This window comes from Varroa jacobsoni, unplaced genomic scaffold (genome assembly GCF_002532875.2).
Source record: "Varroa jacobsoni isolate VJ856 unplaced genomic scaffold, vjacob_1.0 scaffold_1292, whole genome shotgun sequence".
Taxonomy (NCBI): domain Eukaryota; kingdom Metazoa; phylum Arthropoda; class Arachnida; order Mesostigmata; family Varroidae; genus Varroa; species Varroa jacobsoni.
The window spans coordinates 96,062-114,821 of NW_019214194.1; the positions used below are offsets into that span (position 1 = coordinate 96,062).

Here is an 18,760-nt window from a genome sequence, read left to right on the forward strand (position 1 = left end):
TCAACATTGAACCATGTTCAAAAGGTAAACATTACAGCACACTTATTTGAGACACGTCGTTCAATGGAGCAAAATACTTCGATAGGAAAACATTTCGTCCGTACATATGATTCAAAAGAAAAACTAGTAGAAGAGTAGCACTCATAAAACATCACTAAGATTCCTACACAAAGGAGTTTCCAAATAGCAAATTCAGCCCTGCTCCTCCGGTGTTCATAAGTGTCTAGCAGCTAACGATATCAGACGCACTTATTGACCGCTGGACAGCTCAAGCATCGAAAATTCAGTGGCGACTAAACATTATATAACGAGCCGTTTTATATTGCAGTATAAGAACAAACATAGTTCTCTGGCCGCGACACAACGAACGCGTTACTTACTGTGTATGTGTGTATTTGTGTATATATTTATGATGCACGATGTCTCCCGGCAAAAATAACCAATAGCTATAAATCGTAAAGGATCTCCGAGAGAAGTGACCATTATCCCTAAATAGCAGGATACAGGATTATGAGTCAGAGCGAAACGATCAAAACCCACAAGATAAGAGCTTTATATCGCACGCTATCGTACCGGATGAGCGGCACGCCAGATATTTACGGCTAGATTCAGCATCACCCGTGTAGTAGTCATGCAGCAGTAGTGCTCCTGATACACACTGCAGCCCAAAATGCTTACGTACAAATAAACAAAACGCATGCATCAAATATGCACGATGTTGTAAGTATAGGTGTTTGTATTCCCATATACACATATGCATGTGGAAATCGCTGTCGCTGCCGCCGCCGCCGCCGCCGCCGCCGCCGCCGCCGCCCTAGGAAAAGGTAAAACGCAAAGATCGCTCTTATTACATAATAGGAGAACTATTAATATTATTCGAAATGCTATCGTTTAAAACAACGAAATGTGTAAAGAGGCTGAATTGTATAAGGGGCATAATAAGCAATATAAAACTAGATGTTTTTTTTTTCATAAAATAACAAGTAGCCGGAAGTGACTCCAGCCCTAGCAACTACTACATAAATTTTTGCTTAACTGATTGTGACTTCGGCAGTCATGGTATCGGAAGGCAAAACTAGGATCGCTCACTGCTATCTACGGCCATTTCAAAAGTTGTTTAGAGAACGTTATATTTATAAAAGCCTGTGTTCGTACCTTTTTGCGGTTTTAGACAAACCCTACAGTGAAATACTAGCCGCCTTGTGTACTGCGGAAATAAACCAACGGTCCTATGTACACGAACTATAATCTTGTCCGGGCATACATGCGTTTTCTTCCTTTAGCCCCTCAATAACCTGGTGCCACACAACATCATTCAGTGCACATATCGATGAATTTTACAGGCACTGAGACACCAGAGCAAGCTTCGACACGTTTGTGGCACAGTTTGTTTGAATGAAAAGTTTTGAAGTCATCGGTGAACGAGACTACTTGCCCAAATTTTAGTGGGGCGTTACGCATTCTACTAAAAAAAGGTTCTCTTTACCAACTGTGGCACAAGCTTTCATCGCAAACCTGTGCCACACCTGCATCGTTGCTTGCTTTCAGAAAATAACACTTGTCTGACCGACGCCTACCACCCGTTGCTTTGTGCATTCGACAATAACAATTTTGCCATTTCTCAATCGTAAATTTAATGCATGTACTCCTTAATCTAATATAAATATGTAAAACGGTAAATAGCGCGCTATAGGTACGCTTATTAAAGCGTTGAGGCTTTGCTTATTCGTTCCAGCTTCTAGACTTGGCGCGAACGTGTTCAACTCATTATTATTAACCTACTTAACCTAAATAGCCAATTCAAGGTCACTCGTACTCATCGTATCGATATCCATACCAATGTCAAGAAACACCACCACAAAGTAATTCTAATGCGATAGAAATTAGACCAAATAGTTTAGATAATTTATGCAAAAGCTGTGTTTAAATCATTTTTGCGCTCGATTTAAGGAGCGAAACTCACGGGTCACGTGCATATTAAGGATTAGACCTATAGGACTCTTAGCTAACTAAATGAATGGGGTGAAGCTTGCTTTTTTCCTTTACGCGTGTTTAAAAAGCTTGCAAGGCAAGATTAGTTACAACATAGCTTACAGTTTTATTAAAGGCAATCTATATATAGAAGCTCTGACCGTTTAGAGGAGAAATTACACTGCAGAGCGCGGTGCCAGGTTAATTTACGTGCGTCAAAGCTAGGATGAAGCGAAATCCTTCCTTTTGAGTACAACTTTTACGTGCTCTGTAGTATTTCCTATAGGTAATAATCGTTTCACACCATACGCGTATATTCCACTATGCGTGATTGCGCACTCCCAAACTCTTCGCGGTTGGCAGATCCGAGCATTGTTTGATAACTGATGAGCGTTTCTTTTAACTACCGTATCAGTTGAAAGATATTGAGACTCATCTAAGCGACACTTCGCTGCAAGTATTGGATTGCGAACTAGACAAAAGAGCTTAGCAAATTTTATATACGCGAATAAAGTAAGGATACGACTAACCAAAGTTCAGGTAGTACTTGTACTGTTAATCGTCATGAAATGAGTTACCAATTGTAAAATCATAGTCAAGACCATCGACTAGAAAAGGAACATTGACTCTGTTGGAAGATTGAAGCGCATGTAGATTGACATGGGTTGCTCGCAAAGCCACAACAACCGGAATAAAAAAACTTTGATGTTAGTGTTGAATTATGGTAATTTTCGTTCATGTGAGCATAGTTCACGTGTGGTTCAGCGGTGTCTGTCCTCTGGGGTGCCTTAGCCGAGCTATCGTCAGCTCTGTAAAATTTTATATTTGGGTCGGGCTGTGGCACCAACGTCGGCGCATTACAACCTTAGATTTGCATACGACGACTAAGAACGGGCATTGACAGCGACTATCGCCAAACCGAATGGATAACAGTGATTCGGAAAAAAACTGATTTCACAACTCCCCACAAACACTAATTTACATTTTTGACGAATTTGGCGTTAATTCTAGCAGTCTTTTTGGACACCGCCATCTTAGGTATGTCGTACACGTTAACGGCAACCGATGACGTCCTGCTGATCAATCATTTGCAATTAAAGCTCTACCATAGATGAACGAGTAGGTTTGCCGTCCAAAGCTCATGTGGGTATCGCTAACGCTAGTACGTATTGTAGACGAGCCAATTAGGCCAAGAAGTCACTGTGTTCATCAGCGACAGGCTATGCTGTAACCTGTCAAGATTCACCTCAGGACGCAGGTCGCTATTACACAATAGCGCGTTACAAAAAAATCTAACATATGCTATTATCGAGTTGCATAAGAAATCAGCCATTAAATTACTTGAATGTAGCATAAAAACGAAGAAAAAAGAAATTCTAATGATAAAAAAAAATGATAACGATGTTTTATGAAACAACCCATAAACAGTTCAGCGCAGAAATTTAGTGGTATATGGTACGTAGTGTATCTGTTCGGAATGTTTAACTGTAGGACATAAACGAGACTATTCCAGACGGTACTCGGCATCTTCTTGATGTCCCAACGATTTCATAGGGGAACATGCAAGTTAAAGTTGCCTCTTTGGCGGCTAACAGTTGACGCTTTCCTGCATCTAGTCATTATCCTGAAGCTATTTTAGGCGCCGGACTATCGCTGCAGGCGCCACCGTTCTCCGAAATAGATTCCAACTCTACATTCCCATAAATTTACACGTGTATCGCTCAGGAGAAGCAGAAGAGAGAGTCGAAGGCCAACCTTTGCGGTGTACGACCGCTTATCTGATTTCGTAATCGCGTCAGAACGATCGTTAACTAATCTAAATATTATCAGATTTCAGATCAAAAAAACATCAGGAGCGATAGTCGAGCAATCTGCCCAATGATAAGTCATTATATGCTATCATTTCTGCACATAGCACATGTTCCCCTCATGCCAAGAAAGATAACAAATGTATATACATACGTCGAGTGTCTGCGGAACGTACACGATTTGCCTTCACATTTTCAGACAGTAAACAATGACAGGGCGCACTAAAGGGCTTTCTTGCACGAGCCATGCGAACTGGAGTGAGTTCCATCAGTTGGAAGCTTCAGTTTGCCCCGGGAACACATTGGTTCGTACTGAGGCTCAGACTAGGCCACTTCCAGTAAGTTGAGTTGCTCTTTTAGGTGCGCAGTGGCGTCTTATTATACCATCAAAACACCGTATTAGTAGTTAATATGCATGAGTATGACGACTGCCGTTATGGTTAATACTACTTCAGTAATATCCTCTTGTTAGCTAGCTAGATAGATAGTAGCCAGTACGCGGTACCTGGTATCGCGCTGCTCAGCTGATGATGGGCGTTGTTCCCGCGGGCGGTGGGTGAACAACGACGCGGGCTATTCTCAACTACTCTTCGTGTGCGTTTGTTATGTGTGTGAGTGTATGCCGTTGTCGTTATTCCCTGAGCATCAGTGGTCGCTACTATGCTCGTTAGACTTATTAAGTACTGCTGATACTGTACTAACACTACAAAGCAAACGGATCAGTACTTACGTCGTGGTCCTTTTTTTTTTCGACGTAGTTTGCGAATCCGGTAAGCGTTATTCGAGGTAGTAGAAGTTAAGGTGTCTTGGAGCCGGCCTTTAGGATGACAGAAACAGAGAAATATTCAGTTCCGGAACGAGCAGTACCGTTTCACATAGGGTCAGATTTTAACGAGGTAACTCTAAGCACAGTTTTGTTTTAAGTGTTTGCCGGTGGTGGATAACGCCGCGATGGACGATTCGATTGATCGAATCGTTTGCTGCTGGCGCTACTGTCTGGATTCGGTTGTTCGGTGCCGTCGTTGTTGCCGCCGCCGCCGTCGTCGTTACAATAATCTTAAACGGCCATACGCGCACACATCCATCCAGCCGCACTCACTCATGCACACATTTGAACACTGTTGTTGTTGTTATTTCTTTGGCTGTTGTTAGGGGTCTAGTACGAATAGTATGAGTGCGCTCGACTCTTTCTCAGAGAGTCTGTCGTACGCGCTTTGTTTCTATTTTGCACGCTCTCAAACCAATGGGACCGGACCGCGGCAAACGCGGTTGCTCTGGCCAACACCTCCGTCACCAGAAACAATCACCACCGCTGATGACAACTACTACATGGACACGGGAACACCGACCCACTAGCAACAGTACGCACACGACCCACTCTCAAACACTCGCCGCCGTCGCCGCCGCCGCTGCTGCAGCACTACTGGCGGTAGTAACCACGGCAGCAGCAGCAGCATCGCACGGGAGAGGCACAGCCCGCCAAAGCGCAGCACAGCACAGCATACGAAACGCACCGATGACAGCAATTGTAGTTCAACAACACATTGACAATGTACTCGTCTGTCTATTTGCCAGTCTGTGTGTCAGTTTGTTTGAAACGCACTCGCCGACGCCCGCACAGGGCATCATAGTCATAACTAGCAAGCCACGACAGCGTACAAGCTCTAATGCACACAGACGCGCGCACACACACACACACAGGCACATACACACAAACGTATACTATGATACAGAGTCATAGCCTTACACAACCATAGTCAAAGCGAGAGAGAAACGGCACACGGCGGGACAGACGCTCGTCTGTTGTATGTTGTTGGGCTGGCCGCCAAAGGAAAGGAGCGAGAGGGTGAACTGGGGGTGTCGCCTGTTATAGCTACCGCCGCTAACAAACAAACGCGCAGCCACAGTACCAATTGGTACCGCCACCGGCGCCTCTGCTAAACTTGAACTAACAACGCACTGAAGAAACGGATAATTACAGGGAGAAGAAAAGCTGTCACCCTGCTCAGTCCGTAATTTGACGAAAATACCGGCTAGCGGTAGCTATACGTTTCTGTCTGTCTCTTTTGAAAGAGATAAACCATTGTTACAACGTTATGCATAATAGCTTTATTCAATATCTGATAGAAAATGGGTCAGAATAAATGCGTACAATCGGTTATCCACAGGCTTGAGTCAGACGAAAGCAACGCTATTTTCTAGGAGAGGGGAACAGATTCGATCTAGTTTGCTCAGAGTGGCGTCTGCTAGCCTCGAAAGCGCAAAACGGCGGAAAAGACCATGAGTGAATAATTTGAAGCAGACGCCGGTTTTATCAAATGATGATACAGTTTGGCACGTTCCAAAGAGCAAGATTGAGAATCGGGTAGCGAACATTGACATCTTTTCTGGGTACAAAGTACTATTTTTCACCGTCTATAAATGGCCACGTTTAGACGGATTTACAATTTGAACATAATTTATCCGATTTCACATTGCGTCTTTGTTCCATTTTGGTAGGTAAAGATTGGCACTCGTGTCCTCCATCAGAGTGTAACGCAAGATGTCCAAACTTGTTGTGTGATGTTGTGGGATTTAGACTTAACGTATTTTGGTCGAAAAATGGAAAAAAAAAGTAAAGAACAAATAAACGCGTGGAATAATGAACCACTTGTATTATATGCTCAAATGTTTCTTTTGGGAGGGGAATGCAAATACGCCAACTGAAAACAACTATTTTTCAAACGCCATATCTTCGTAGTCAAGCGAAGGAATAGATTACCAAATTAATTCTCTAAATCTAAATTTTTGCAAAACACTAGATCTATCAAGTCCAGTCAAAATGGCCAATCCTTAATAAAAATTAATCTTTTTTTATTTTCAATCTTTATATATTTTTCGATATCGTTTCGATGGCAATGTGATAACTCTTAAATATATGAACTCTAAATTTTGCAAACGGTCTAATTGACTGATAGTGGTAAATTTACTTTTAATTATCTGCGGTTACCTGATGTTTTTGATCCCATATATCCGCTGCTACTTTACAGTATAATATTATCCGATCTCTTTACCGCGGTACTCAGAAAGATATAATATGCACCCTTATTACTAATAAACAAGATTCTCCATCACGGCGACGATAGCTTTGTTCCAACTCGCAGGGCCGTTCATGGCTAATGTACAAAAAATGACAGTAATTCTTGAGATAGGATTCTCCTTAGGAAATTTTGCAATATAGGGAGCACCTTTTAACTACTTCTTAAGTTGACCAACTCATCGGGGCATAACCAACAAGCACCGGATCTTGTTGCGATGGGGCACGTGTATCATCTTTTTTGGAGGATGCCCAAGCGAAATTTCAGCAGGGTAAATAACAGATTTCGCTCCAAAAGTTACATGTAGAATCATGTAGTAGCAATACTCATCAGCAAGAGTATAAGTGAATTGGCTCCATGTTAACGATTGTTTAGTTAATTGTAAGTTTTTAAATTCGGACTGAACACCGATTGCAGCATTCAAGGCTTACTAAACTACAATAGCAGCTATAATAGCGTCTGTTTTATAATATAAACTTTCATTTTTAAATATTTTAAAAAATTATTTAAAAAAAATATTTAAATGTTTTAAATATTTCGACATTTGCACAGCCTTTTTGTAAGTTTTGCTCAAGTTAAAAGCATTACTCGTTGACAATGTACCTTTAGAATTCGGACTCAGACGGATGGAATCTCTATTTTACTGTGAACTTTCAAAGAAGCTTCAAAAACGGTCGTCGATTGTGCTAAAAAAACAAAATATCGACCAGATATGTATTTATTTTAAAACTTTATTTAGATAACTGTACAAGAAAAAGTAATCTTTTTTTTAATTCAAGATTATTTCTGGGATTGTGCAGGAGATATCGAGGTCTTCCTCATTCAGGAAAACCTTAGCGTTAGCCGGCGTGTAAGAACAGATAGCCAGACAAGTTCGTTTACGAAAAATTGCCAAAGATATTTTAAAACGCTTATATTAATTTTATGTTATTTATTTGTCATTTGTGAAGAAAAAAAAAATTGTTGAATCATGGTATGACACGCAAAAACGGGATTCCGTAACAATTTCAAGTTAAGTTCTTATACGGATAATTGAAAGATGATGACCACAGTGGTATCGTCGTCATCGTTAGCCAGTTTGCTGCTCCAAGACAGTTTTCAAAGAACTCTTTTTGATTTGCCTGTTGCAGAAGATATCTCATTATATACGTCTTTTTCTAGTGTTTCTTAAGGTATCGTGCTTATACCACGACTATACGTTTCCAATAACGTGTTATTGTCATCGAAATATTACTTCAATTACAGACGTAGCTTTTCCTATTTGACCGCAGGAACTCCCGAAATACCAGTCTTGAAAAGAATTATTTGTATAACGTAATTGCCTCTAAAGAGCTTCAGTGCTATACAGTATGAAGTTGGTATAATATTGGCCCAATGTTATAATGGCGGTGGAATTAGGTAATCAATCAGGTGATTTTCGTTTCGAAGCAATGCTTTAAGGTCGTACGTGACCTAAACCTTTGTTTGGCTATTTTCCTTTTAACCGCAGATGGTGTTCTTGTTACATTTAAATATATTGAGTCGCTAATTTTTCTGCGCAATCGTCGTAGTTCGATAATTTCTTCTAAACAGACAAACCGCTTGTTAACCGAAACATTTCGAGGACGTGAGGTTAACAGATTATACCATCTCTGGCTTCTTCTGAGTGCGGCTGTGGAGAGAATAGATTTAAATACAGTCTTTAGCAGAAGATATCTTTTCCGCTGAACAGCACATGGCAAAAATATCCGGTTATATCTGGTCTATGATATCAATTACAAAGTGGGAGTCTTGTTAACGAACTATAGTTCAGCCATTTGATGTATTCTACAGTTGGACGTCATAAGGTGTCCAAGTTAGGTGTGCTGTCATCGCCCACTCATCACTAATAATAAGTTACTTGACACTCGAAGAAAGCAAAAAATGTCAGTAGCATTCAAGCAGCTAGACAGATTCGCGAAGTCGTTGTAACTTCGTAGAGGACTGCATTCTATTACATAGCGACACCTTAGTACCACTTCTACTGTATTTAAGCCTCGAACGAAAAAAGTTTAATCTTCGAACATCATCCAGCAACTTCCTTGATAAGACTGTCACTTTGCAAAACTGGGTGGTCTGCGAATAGCTCCGAAGAGTACAGTAAACGATTCGTCACATCTTTGCTTACCGTTATCAAATCAGAGCTAGTTCATAAATGCATACGCATAATTCCGTAACATCACAAGCAATGTGATCTTAGCTCTAATGTGAATATGTAAATGAGGAAAGCAGATAGACGTTGTAGAATTAGTTTTCATAGGAGTACCAGTAGCGCTATTTGCGATAGCTAAAAATTTACTATTCGAAAACATTGATCATAAAAACAAGAACAACAATATAACTATTTGCTCGTTGTCGTATCTCCATTGATCGCAATGATCGATTACAGCCTCAGTAGTAGTTACATGTTCTGTGACATCGTTGTGCTTACACCCGTTTTCTATGATAAAGGCACAGGCACAAATGTTCTTTTCAGCTTTACTGGGTCATATCTTACTATATACATAACAGCAATGCATCTAAGCGATGGACTTTAACTTTGAGATAGACGCTTACGAAGGGGATATGTTGAATGAAAAATTTAAAGATTGATTGATGCACCACACTCCTATCAATGTCATCGAGTACTTTTTGCGCTCAAAAAAGCGATTTGGGACCGGCAACGATACGAACCCTTAATATATAGTCGTCAGTTTTCTCACTTAATAACTGTGTTCTTCAGAACCACAAACAGATAAATCGTAACATAAACTTTTGCCAAATTACTAGCTTTTAAATTTAAACATGAAAGCCCTTGCCTTGAAAGACCTAGCCTAGCAAGTATGTCGCCGGCATTATAGTGCAAGGCTTTCAAGCTTTATCTCGTATCGTTATGGCAGTTCACTCATTAAGTAGAAACAATGATAGTCGTCAAATAAAATAACATGCTTTTTATAGGCACTATATATTACTGCCGCTTCGGAGGCTTCTTTAGTTTTAATTTTATGGAATCCTGCGATCCAGCTCTGAACTAGATACTCAGAAGTAATTATTCGTCATTTATTAGAACTGCTCTATGTAGCAAGTAGCGACACTAGCTGTATAACAAACATATCGTACCAACAATAGGCACTCATGTACCAGTCAAAACTCAATAACTAAAACTGTTTACAATTAAGTTAAACGAGAAAAAAAAAAATAGAAATTTTTCTTAAAATATTTCAGTTGTGGTAATAACTAAGAAGCTAGTTACCTCAACCTGAAAATGTGTGTTTACTTTTGGTTGGCGTATCATACGCACATCCATCTACAGCGCCCCCTGTGATAATAGAACTATTCATGTTCATGATCCTAGTAAAATAAGTGTATGCTTTGTTCATTTAAGGTCAAAGTATTGAGGAGCTATCCACGTCATACACTTCAGGGGTCAGCTGGCCTTCAACAATATCAGTCACGCATTTCTAGCTGAAAGCTTCTATCAATATGCTGGCGCAATTATCTCTTCATGCATAGCCACTCAATATAATTCTAGTGAGCCTTTCGGGGGTGAACAGGTTATTTCCTTATGAATTTACCAAAAAAGTTAAGCCTATATATATATGTCACAAATAAATAATAGTACAATCAGGTAATTCACAATTATATATATATATATATATATACGATCTGAAAATGTTTGCCTGCATTCGAAACCAAAATGAATTGAGATTCGCCGCCATCGACAGTTTTCAATCAAATACGATTCTACGACTGAAACGATATACAGGCGCTGATTGAACACCCTTTGATTATTCTAACTTATCAAATTAAGGCACTTACAACTTCTTTCATTAAGTCTATCTTTATTTTGAATCTGATGATTATGCCAACTTTGAATTTTGTTACTTACATTAGAGAAATCTACCAGCCCAAATATTCCGCTTGGGTTATGTAAGGCATTATATTTTTTAGTACTAGAATGCCCATACTAGTAATGTTCTTTACCTTCTGTCAAGTATCTAAATCCCAACTATGACTTCCTGCCTTAAGTGCTCAACGAGGTTTGACGTGAAGTTCCCTTTAATCTGTACCGGCTCCTTCTGCCTTCCTGCAAATTACTGTGAACAGACTATAAGAGAGCGTTTACATTTAGTAAGCATACTATGTACATCAATTCTGTGACACCTCCTACCTTCATCGGAGGAGTTTCTATCAAGGGGGTGTCTCTGACGGATAGTAGTTATTCATCTCGCTTAGCATTTTTAGTTCTAACGAAGGCTTGGTTCGTCTTGACGTCGTTCGTACTCGTCGCAATTTCAAAATTCCGATTTTGCTCTCGTCGAATTCTCAGGCGAGTGTTTGTTGTCAGTTGTTTTCACTGTGGTGACATTTCCGATGTGATTTCTTTTCTGATTGTTACTCAACTTATCACAGCCTGTTGGTTATGCACTTGGCCCCAGCAGACTTTGCGAGTGATAGACTCTAGCCCGCTTCATGTATTCTTAGTTTGTGCTTCTCCGGTCATTCTTTTTTCTTCACACGATTCTGAGCGAGCAACGGAGTCACAACGGAGCGTCGCGTTCATCCATTGTGAAGCATACGATCACCACCGTCAAAGGCCGAAGAGCAAAGAAAATGGCGAATAATGCTACAAAAGTATAACTACTGTTCAAGTGGAGCTAAGATAAATGGTGCTACCTCACCACCTCTGGCATTATCTTGGTCGTGCTGACCGATTGCATCTCAATGCGCGTTACATCAGTTTATTTCTATGGACTTCAAGTACCAATTGCTGGTGAATACGTCAGCTCAAAGCAGGCCGAACGGTAGACATCTTATTCTTGGTCGTGTAAACTGTCGCCAGAAGAGGGCGTCGTGCCTAAGAAGGAGAGGATCGTTCTAAAGGATCAAACGAACAGAAGATGACTGCTCCTTGTCGCAGAACCTTGCGAGGGCGAGAGCTCGCGGCGATCTCCTCTCCCATTTTAAGGGACTCAAGACCTCGACTCTGACACCGTCTCTGTCATTAGATAACTTGACCTTCCAGCATAGAGCACGTCAAAATGGAATATGAATATCCTCTTGATCAAAAGACGGCTTATGATAAAGTCATAGAAGCTAGGAAGGTAGGCCTTTTAATGTAGTTCTTCTTTAAAGTAGACACACAATATGATGACAGGTTTTTGCTGTCGTCTATAAAAAGTTACTAACATTTACCGACGTTGCCTAACAAATAGAACCCGTTACTTTCTATATAGGTGCTAAAGCCTCTTATGGAAAAGAAGCGTCGTGCCCGTATCAACCGGAGCCTCGGAGAGCTACGCAAGTTCCTTTTGGACTCTGGGATTCGTGACAAGAAACTTGACCCAGAAGGGTCATGTAAACGTGTTGAAAAAGCTGACATCTTAGAGTTAACGGTGCGCTTCCTGCACGAGAAACACGTGGACTGCGGAGCAGGGCCTGAAACCAGCCGTCAAGAATCATCATTGTACATTTCATCATCACCTGAACCACCGTCACCTATTTGTGAGGCCTTCCAATTGCCTGAACAACGTCAATGTGCGGAGAAAAATACCATCCCACCTAATGGCTGTTTGGGGAAAAGGCGAAAAGTCCGTCACCGCAGATCTGACTCCTCAGGAGAAGAAAGCGACGAAGACAGGAAGGAAGCCATCCAAGTCGTTCCTGGTGCTGCCAACATGTGGAGGCCCTGGTAAATAGCTATTCAGGAGTGTAACTCATATGACGGCTTGGAAATGAGTACTTCAGGGAACGATGGAATACAAACGTGCTTCCAGCATTGCTCTGGTACAATTGAGATATTTCTTACAAGTTGATTGTGTCTGGCCAAATACTGTTAAGAACAACGGCTACTCGCAGTTCAAATTCAATCGTCATAAACCTTAATCTCATGCACAAACCGTTCCACCCTTACCTGTTATATAGACGCCTGGTGTTTAGATATTATAATACTAAAAAGTGTAGCAGTATTACAAAAGATCCAGCTTTTTACCGAGTGGTAGTTTAGGTTCCCTTTAAGGTCTTGTTATTAGAAAGGATGATTTAAAAAGCTTTGTCATGTGCTGTGATAAAAACAATTCAACTTAGTGTTCAATAAAAATGATATATTGTTGTAAATGTATTGTCATAATTTCAAGTAAGTACAATACATGCTTTAGTTTATTGTTTATAACAAATAACCTAATAACATAGTGAAGCTTAGCGATTTCTCTTACGCTAGAGTTTGTATTTTGTCAAGCGCACAAACACTTGAGCTCGGTCTATAGTGTGGGACAGAGCTTTTGTTTCAGGGGCGATGAAAGGGGCAAAAACGATGACAGAATTCGTATTTCAGCTCGAGCTAAAAGTAAACCCAATGAAAGTACTGGTCCAGCCAAATCGTGTCGAAGAACTAATGGTCTATGCAATGAATATGCTCAGCTGAACTCTCATAATGCTTTGGATATCCTCTATACATATATGTTATGACACCCCTCCGGTTTTTGCTGCCTTAAATGCCAAGATTTCGATGCAAGCTAAAACACGTAGAAGCTGGCCGTATCAGCGCTAGCGAACGACCATTTATAATAATTTTGATCACACACTTTCGTAGTGGTTAGGTATCATTATAAAAAATACCTTCAAAATTGGACCTACCAAGTGCTGAACTGGAGAAACCCTTCAAATATTAAACTGTGACTTGCAACAGCTATTTCGAAGGAGATCACAGGTGTAAATAGGCTTTTGATATTCTACCTGATAAGTTATGCCGAGACACAAAAAAGTAAAAATTTGAAGATTAATCATATGTAGTAGAACCTTGCAACAGCACCTGGTGAAACGATTTTCTAAATGTACATCTTCTTTAATAAGTGTCAGTTAAAAGAACACACGTCAAACCAAAATGTCGGCAGCACTATATCTCAGCTTATACTTTACTACAAGAACTCCGTTAAATGACCGACTAGAGGTAGCATGAGTTGACCGCATACTATCATTAATTCATCTAAAAGGCTTCTATGCAAATAAGCTAAAGCTCTTTTCTAAGTTAGGAATTGTTGATGTCTTTTGTTGTTCTTCTGGGTACTCTCGATCATCTGATTAACTATAGAAAAAAAGCGATCTTTTTGATTTTAGTTAAAATTGACGTGACTCTCTTCACACTGAAATCGTTCATATACGAAAATAATATACGCAGTTAAAAATAAACCAAATTTGCTCACTGAAATTGAAATCAAGGAACATTCACCTAAATGTCGTTGCTCCGCCGTGCAACTACCTCAGATCCGCTATCGGGATTCCGGTAGCGTCAAACAGGCAATAAAACGCTCACAACTAGTTAACTGTTGAATTCAGCAAAGGATTAAGAGGAGCGTTCAAAGTCATGCGCTGAGATGACAGCTATGACGACAACGAATGTGATCAGCTCGGCCGTATGTCTGAGACTAAAGTGGCCGTTCATCAGGGGTTAGTGGAGTCGGTACGGTGCGTCTCTCGTCTTAAGTCCGTTCAGCAGTGGAACTTTATCAGACGTCGTTTTTACCCCTAAAAAGGGGTTCCTCGTTGAAGCAAGGCGATAAGCATACATTAGCCGCACCACTGGGCACACACTTTGATGTTAGACGTGTTTCGTTCAGAAAACTAGAGCTCTGCGCTGCTTAAGCAAAAGAGTCTTCGCGTTCTTGCACTGAAGAAAGCGCATTGCACGAGACATCCAAGAAGGTTGTAAATCTCAAGGCAATCCGTTCATCGTCACACGTTACCTTAAATAATTCTACCTTTTGCCTATTCGCTCTCTAGAAATCTCTGCAAACGCCGCTGTAGGGCGGACAGCGATCAGCTGGAGTCGAATAAGAGCAAGAATTTACGAGTCGATGAAAAGTCCCGTCGCCCCCCTGCTTTCTATTGACGTCGAACCAGCTCCAAAGAGAAACTGCTCCTTTTTCGGTCAACGTCTTTGTTGTTTATTGTTCATATGCTTGTAAGGCTTTTAAGCTAATCCAATCAGATATCGAAAAGGCATATAACAGAATACGGAATAGTATTTTTTGTATTGTAAGCTGGCTTAGCAATGAAAGCAGATGATCGTTCCGCCTCATCTATAAAACTAAGCTTTTATTTGTAAACTCATTTGCTCTATGCTCGTCAACCGAAAAATTAGCTGATGACATAACTTCAGAACTCTACGGCGAAGAGCTTCCCAAGAAACCAAATTACCAAGATAGGTTTTTAAACATATGAGTTTTCAATATATGGTCAATGTTTGGGGGGAATAATTATAATAAATTGTAATAACTATATTATCATCAATTGACTGAGACTGGCACACGGATTAGGAACTATTTACCATTATATATTTGACAGACTACTTTTTCGGGTGACAGCTTATGATGTTATTACCTTTCGACTTTTACGAACAACTTTAAGCAAGCGTCGAAGACTTTGTAGCAAGCTAACAGTGGAGAGATATGTGTTAGGTTCCAAATTGCGTAAAATTTGTTTGCCGCGCAACTAAAGTTTTCTGCTTTCAGCTTCTAGCTTATAGACGCTAGAAGTTGATTATTGCTCTTTAGTAAAATACGCTTACCTACATATTTTATCTATACCTACGTAAATGTCTGATGCTTTCATGCGTTTGTCTGGCTCTTCATATACTTATTTTATATACGCAACATAGATATAGTTAGACACGCTTCGTATTTGCAGGACCTGCTGTTCGACAAAAGTCAAAAACGATGGCAAAAACGAATAGTAGAACCTGAGCGAAGTCAAACAGTTCAAATGTTCTGCTTAACTGGCCGCTGATATGATACTGAACTAGTCCTAAGGGGCCATTGTAACAGTTGTTGTTGGTGGTGGCGGCCATTTATTGTAAAGCCGCCATGGGTGAAGCGCTTGCTCACCTGACTTGGCCTGGGACGATAGTGCTGCTGTCATTCATTCACTCCCATCGATGCTACGCATTCATTCCTAACAACTATTGCTGTTGACCTCCATCGTGGTGATGGTTGAGAAGCACGCCCTCTAATGTGCAAACCTGTCATGCAGCTATCAAGCCGAAATGTAAACTTTGCCGAGCTGATTCTATTGAGTTCATTGAAATTCTCCGAATCACCAGGTTGTGGGATAGCGACTACATAGCGTTTCATAAAATTATTAATTGCTGAGTGCGGCATTTGACCTGAAATAGAAACAAAATCATCTGACATGTGTAACGCGGAAAGAGTGTTTGGCTCGTGATGGCGCTGCCATCGACGTGCCAGGACGACCGGACGTATGACTGACCGATCACCATGAATATCCCACTAACTGCACTGGACATCTCTAATGGCTTAAGAAACTTTGAGAAAAATTAATTTCACACGCAGAGACACTGATATTACGGTCCATTTAGCTACTTTGCTAGTGACAGCTATTATTAATGCGACTATATCGTTGTGATACTACCTTAAAATTATCATCGTATCTAGTTTTTATTATTGTGTCTTATAGCTTTGCGTACCTCCTATAAATGCAGTGATTTCCAGTGACGTGCGGTTTAAGTGGCAACAGATAAACGGCCATAAAATAAAATTAGCTATTATTGTATAGTAATGTCCTGACAGCGTCCTTGAATGGTGATGATTATTCGTTTTTAGTGAGCGAGTTTAAATTGTGCACGAATGTGCTTCTAGGTTGTTTGTTTGTTTATTTATCAATACAGATATCAAGCACGAAGAAGGACCGTGAATATACATTCTGTTACAAGTAATTAACGGTATCGCAAGAATAACGATAATGGAACAGATCCAAATCGAGCTGAAAGTTTAAACATATCAAGTAATGTTAAAATGCCAGAAGCAGAAGAGAATAATGCTTAAATCGATGCATCCCATTGTACCAACAGATTCATTGACCCGAAGCGCTAAACGATAATCATAGCACTGCGTCAGACAGAAGGCGCGCGACCTTTTCAACATATCTGAGTTTTCGCCTTTTCCATATCGACATCTTACGCTGTTTTTCTTGTTGGCCAATAAAGCATGTATCGCTAGTTCTGGTCAGTCATTTTTACCCCTTGCAAATGGTTTTGTACTCGCTGTCTTAGGCATCAGTTAGTAAAAGAGCGAGTTAGTTACGGTTGGATTGTAGTACAAATCTACGCTGATTTTTCACTTACTATTCTTCTTTCCCCGCCAACCCACAAATCATAACTCTGTACAGAAGTTACATTTTGCAACACTGAAACTTCTGCAGGTAGACATAATAGCAGGCAAGGCGTCGTCATCAATAGCCGCGAAAAGCTCACACCCCAAGTCATCGTCGCCCAATCGATTTCTGAGCTGAGCGCACGTTTAAATATACAACAGTTAAATGCTATTGCCACTGTAGTATGTCTCATGAGGTGGGGCTGGGGTATCTATGGAGTTTATCTTGGACGACAGTCAGCGACTTACTTGCTGAGACTAGCGTTTTTCAGACTCAATTTTGAATACATTACATTTCGGGACGCAAGACAAGCGACAGGACGCTAGGCCGATGCAGACATCGTAAGGACGGGTACCATTCGTCAACAACAGAAGAATCCTGTTCTTGTGGAAACCCGGGCTCCGGAGTAGCTGCGGAAGAAAAATCAACTCAAAAACACAAGAGGACAATACGGAGAGAAAAGAAACACACAGAAGGCAGAGGGGGAAGTTGAGATGCTTGACTGTGTCTGCACGTGTACATTAAGCTCCATAGGAAATAATGTCACAGCGAAGTGACTAACGTCCTCACCGTTTTAGAGTTTCGTAGCAGAGCACTTTGTCGGTATAGGGAGATACCGTGCCTGGGTGCTTTTATACCTACAAGAAGAGATGTAATTTAGAATGGAGACACAGTAGTGGCGAATCATAGGCTAAACGAAAGCAATGGTTCAAACGACGATGAACGACCCTCTAATGGATGGTCAAACACAATCGGTTTTGGTTGACATCGGTCTTGTTAAAGGTTTCTATGTTGGAATTTACCTAAAATGGCAGCGTATTACTAGCGCCAGTTACCTCACACTTGAGAGCGATTTTTTGCTAGATATCTGCCTCACATTTTCTGTTGAAGTAACAACGCATTGATATGCTTGTCCCGTGTGAGGGGTCGTAAGTAAAATTATTTCTGCTTCTGTTTGCTTAGCCTAACAACAACAACGATTTTGCTTTCAACGCTTCGCTAGTGCTGATTATTATTATTATTATTACTATATATAAAATCTATACGGTGGTGGGGATCGCTGAGCCATTGGGCGATATAGCCAGGAGTCGCCTAGTAAAATTCCGCCGTTTCTTTCAATAATATGCGGTGAAATAACGTAAGTTTAAATAATAAGCCTGTTTTGTTAGAATCTAATTTTAACTTGTGGCATTGGACCTATGTAGAGCGCTCTCTTAGTCGTTAAGGGGCTAATCCTACATAGATCTGACCGGAGCACAGCATAGCCGTATTTTAAGACACGATCCTTCCTACAGCAAAAACTATAATATAACCTCTAAGAAGTTTGCTGCACATTTTTATAAATTATGCCATCGAAATGCCATAAATTATATTTTTTTAAATAGAATTTTTATAAATTATGCCATCGAAAATCGAAACACGATAAAACTAATTTTTATTTTTTATTAAGAATTTCGAGGTCATGATCGCCTTGCTGTGTTTATGAACTGTTGCAAAATCTGATTGGTATCAATCGAATTTTCAGACCCGAATCGTAGGTAAATGTATCTACTTAAGCTAAATTGCCTGGACTAGGTAACTTTCGAATTGGTAACATGATAACAGGCGATTTCTAGTTGATTGGATACCCATTATTCGAACTTTGCTAGAGCAAACGCATTATTATTTTACCCCTTTCGATTTAAACGAAATCCATTCTGCCAAATCTGATTTTCTTTAAACGGTTATAGTCGTATCAAC

The 18,760-nt window shown here is 40.4% G+C and overlaps 2 protein-coding genes across 10 annotated transcripts in view; one reads left to right on the plus strand and one right to left on the minus strand.

Moving 5' to 3' along the window:
- Window positions 1-5,424, minus strand: part of pod1 (coronin) — a 36,267-nt gene extending 30,843 nt beyond the window's left edge. For 4 of the 8 annotated variants that reach the window (XR_015314237.1, XR_015314235.1, XR_015314236.1 and 1 more), the window contains exon 1: window positions 4,510-5,415. The gene's annotated coding sequence lies outside the window, so the exon portion shown is untranslated. Of the gene's footprint in view, window positions 1-682; window positions 815-3,933; window positions 4,015-4,509 lie in introns of those variants that run through there. The other 4 variants (XM_022847506.2, XR_015314238.1, XM_086971715.1 and 1 more) reach the window with 4 other exon arrangements.
- Window positions 3,951-12,970, plus strand: LOC111268490 (transcription factor HES-2). Of its 2 annotated transcripts, none has more exons than XM_022847514.1 (2): window positions 3,951-4,117; window positions 12,091-12,970. In XM_022847514.1, exons 1-2 carry the CDS (start codon window positions 3,989-3,991, stop codon window positions 12,547-12,549), a joined length of 588 nt encoding a protein of 195 aa, XP_022703249.1. In that variant the 5' UTR covers window positions 3,951-3,988; the 3' UTR covers window positions 12,550-12,970. The 2 variants fall into 2 exon arrangements, with proteins under 2 accessions (XP_022703249.1, XP_022703250.1); XM_022847515.2 differs by lacking the exon at window positions 3,951-4,117 and adding an exon at window positions 10,716-11,958.
- Window positions 12,971-18,760: the final 5,790 nt, after the last annotated feature.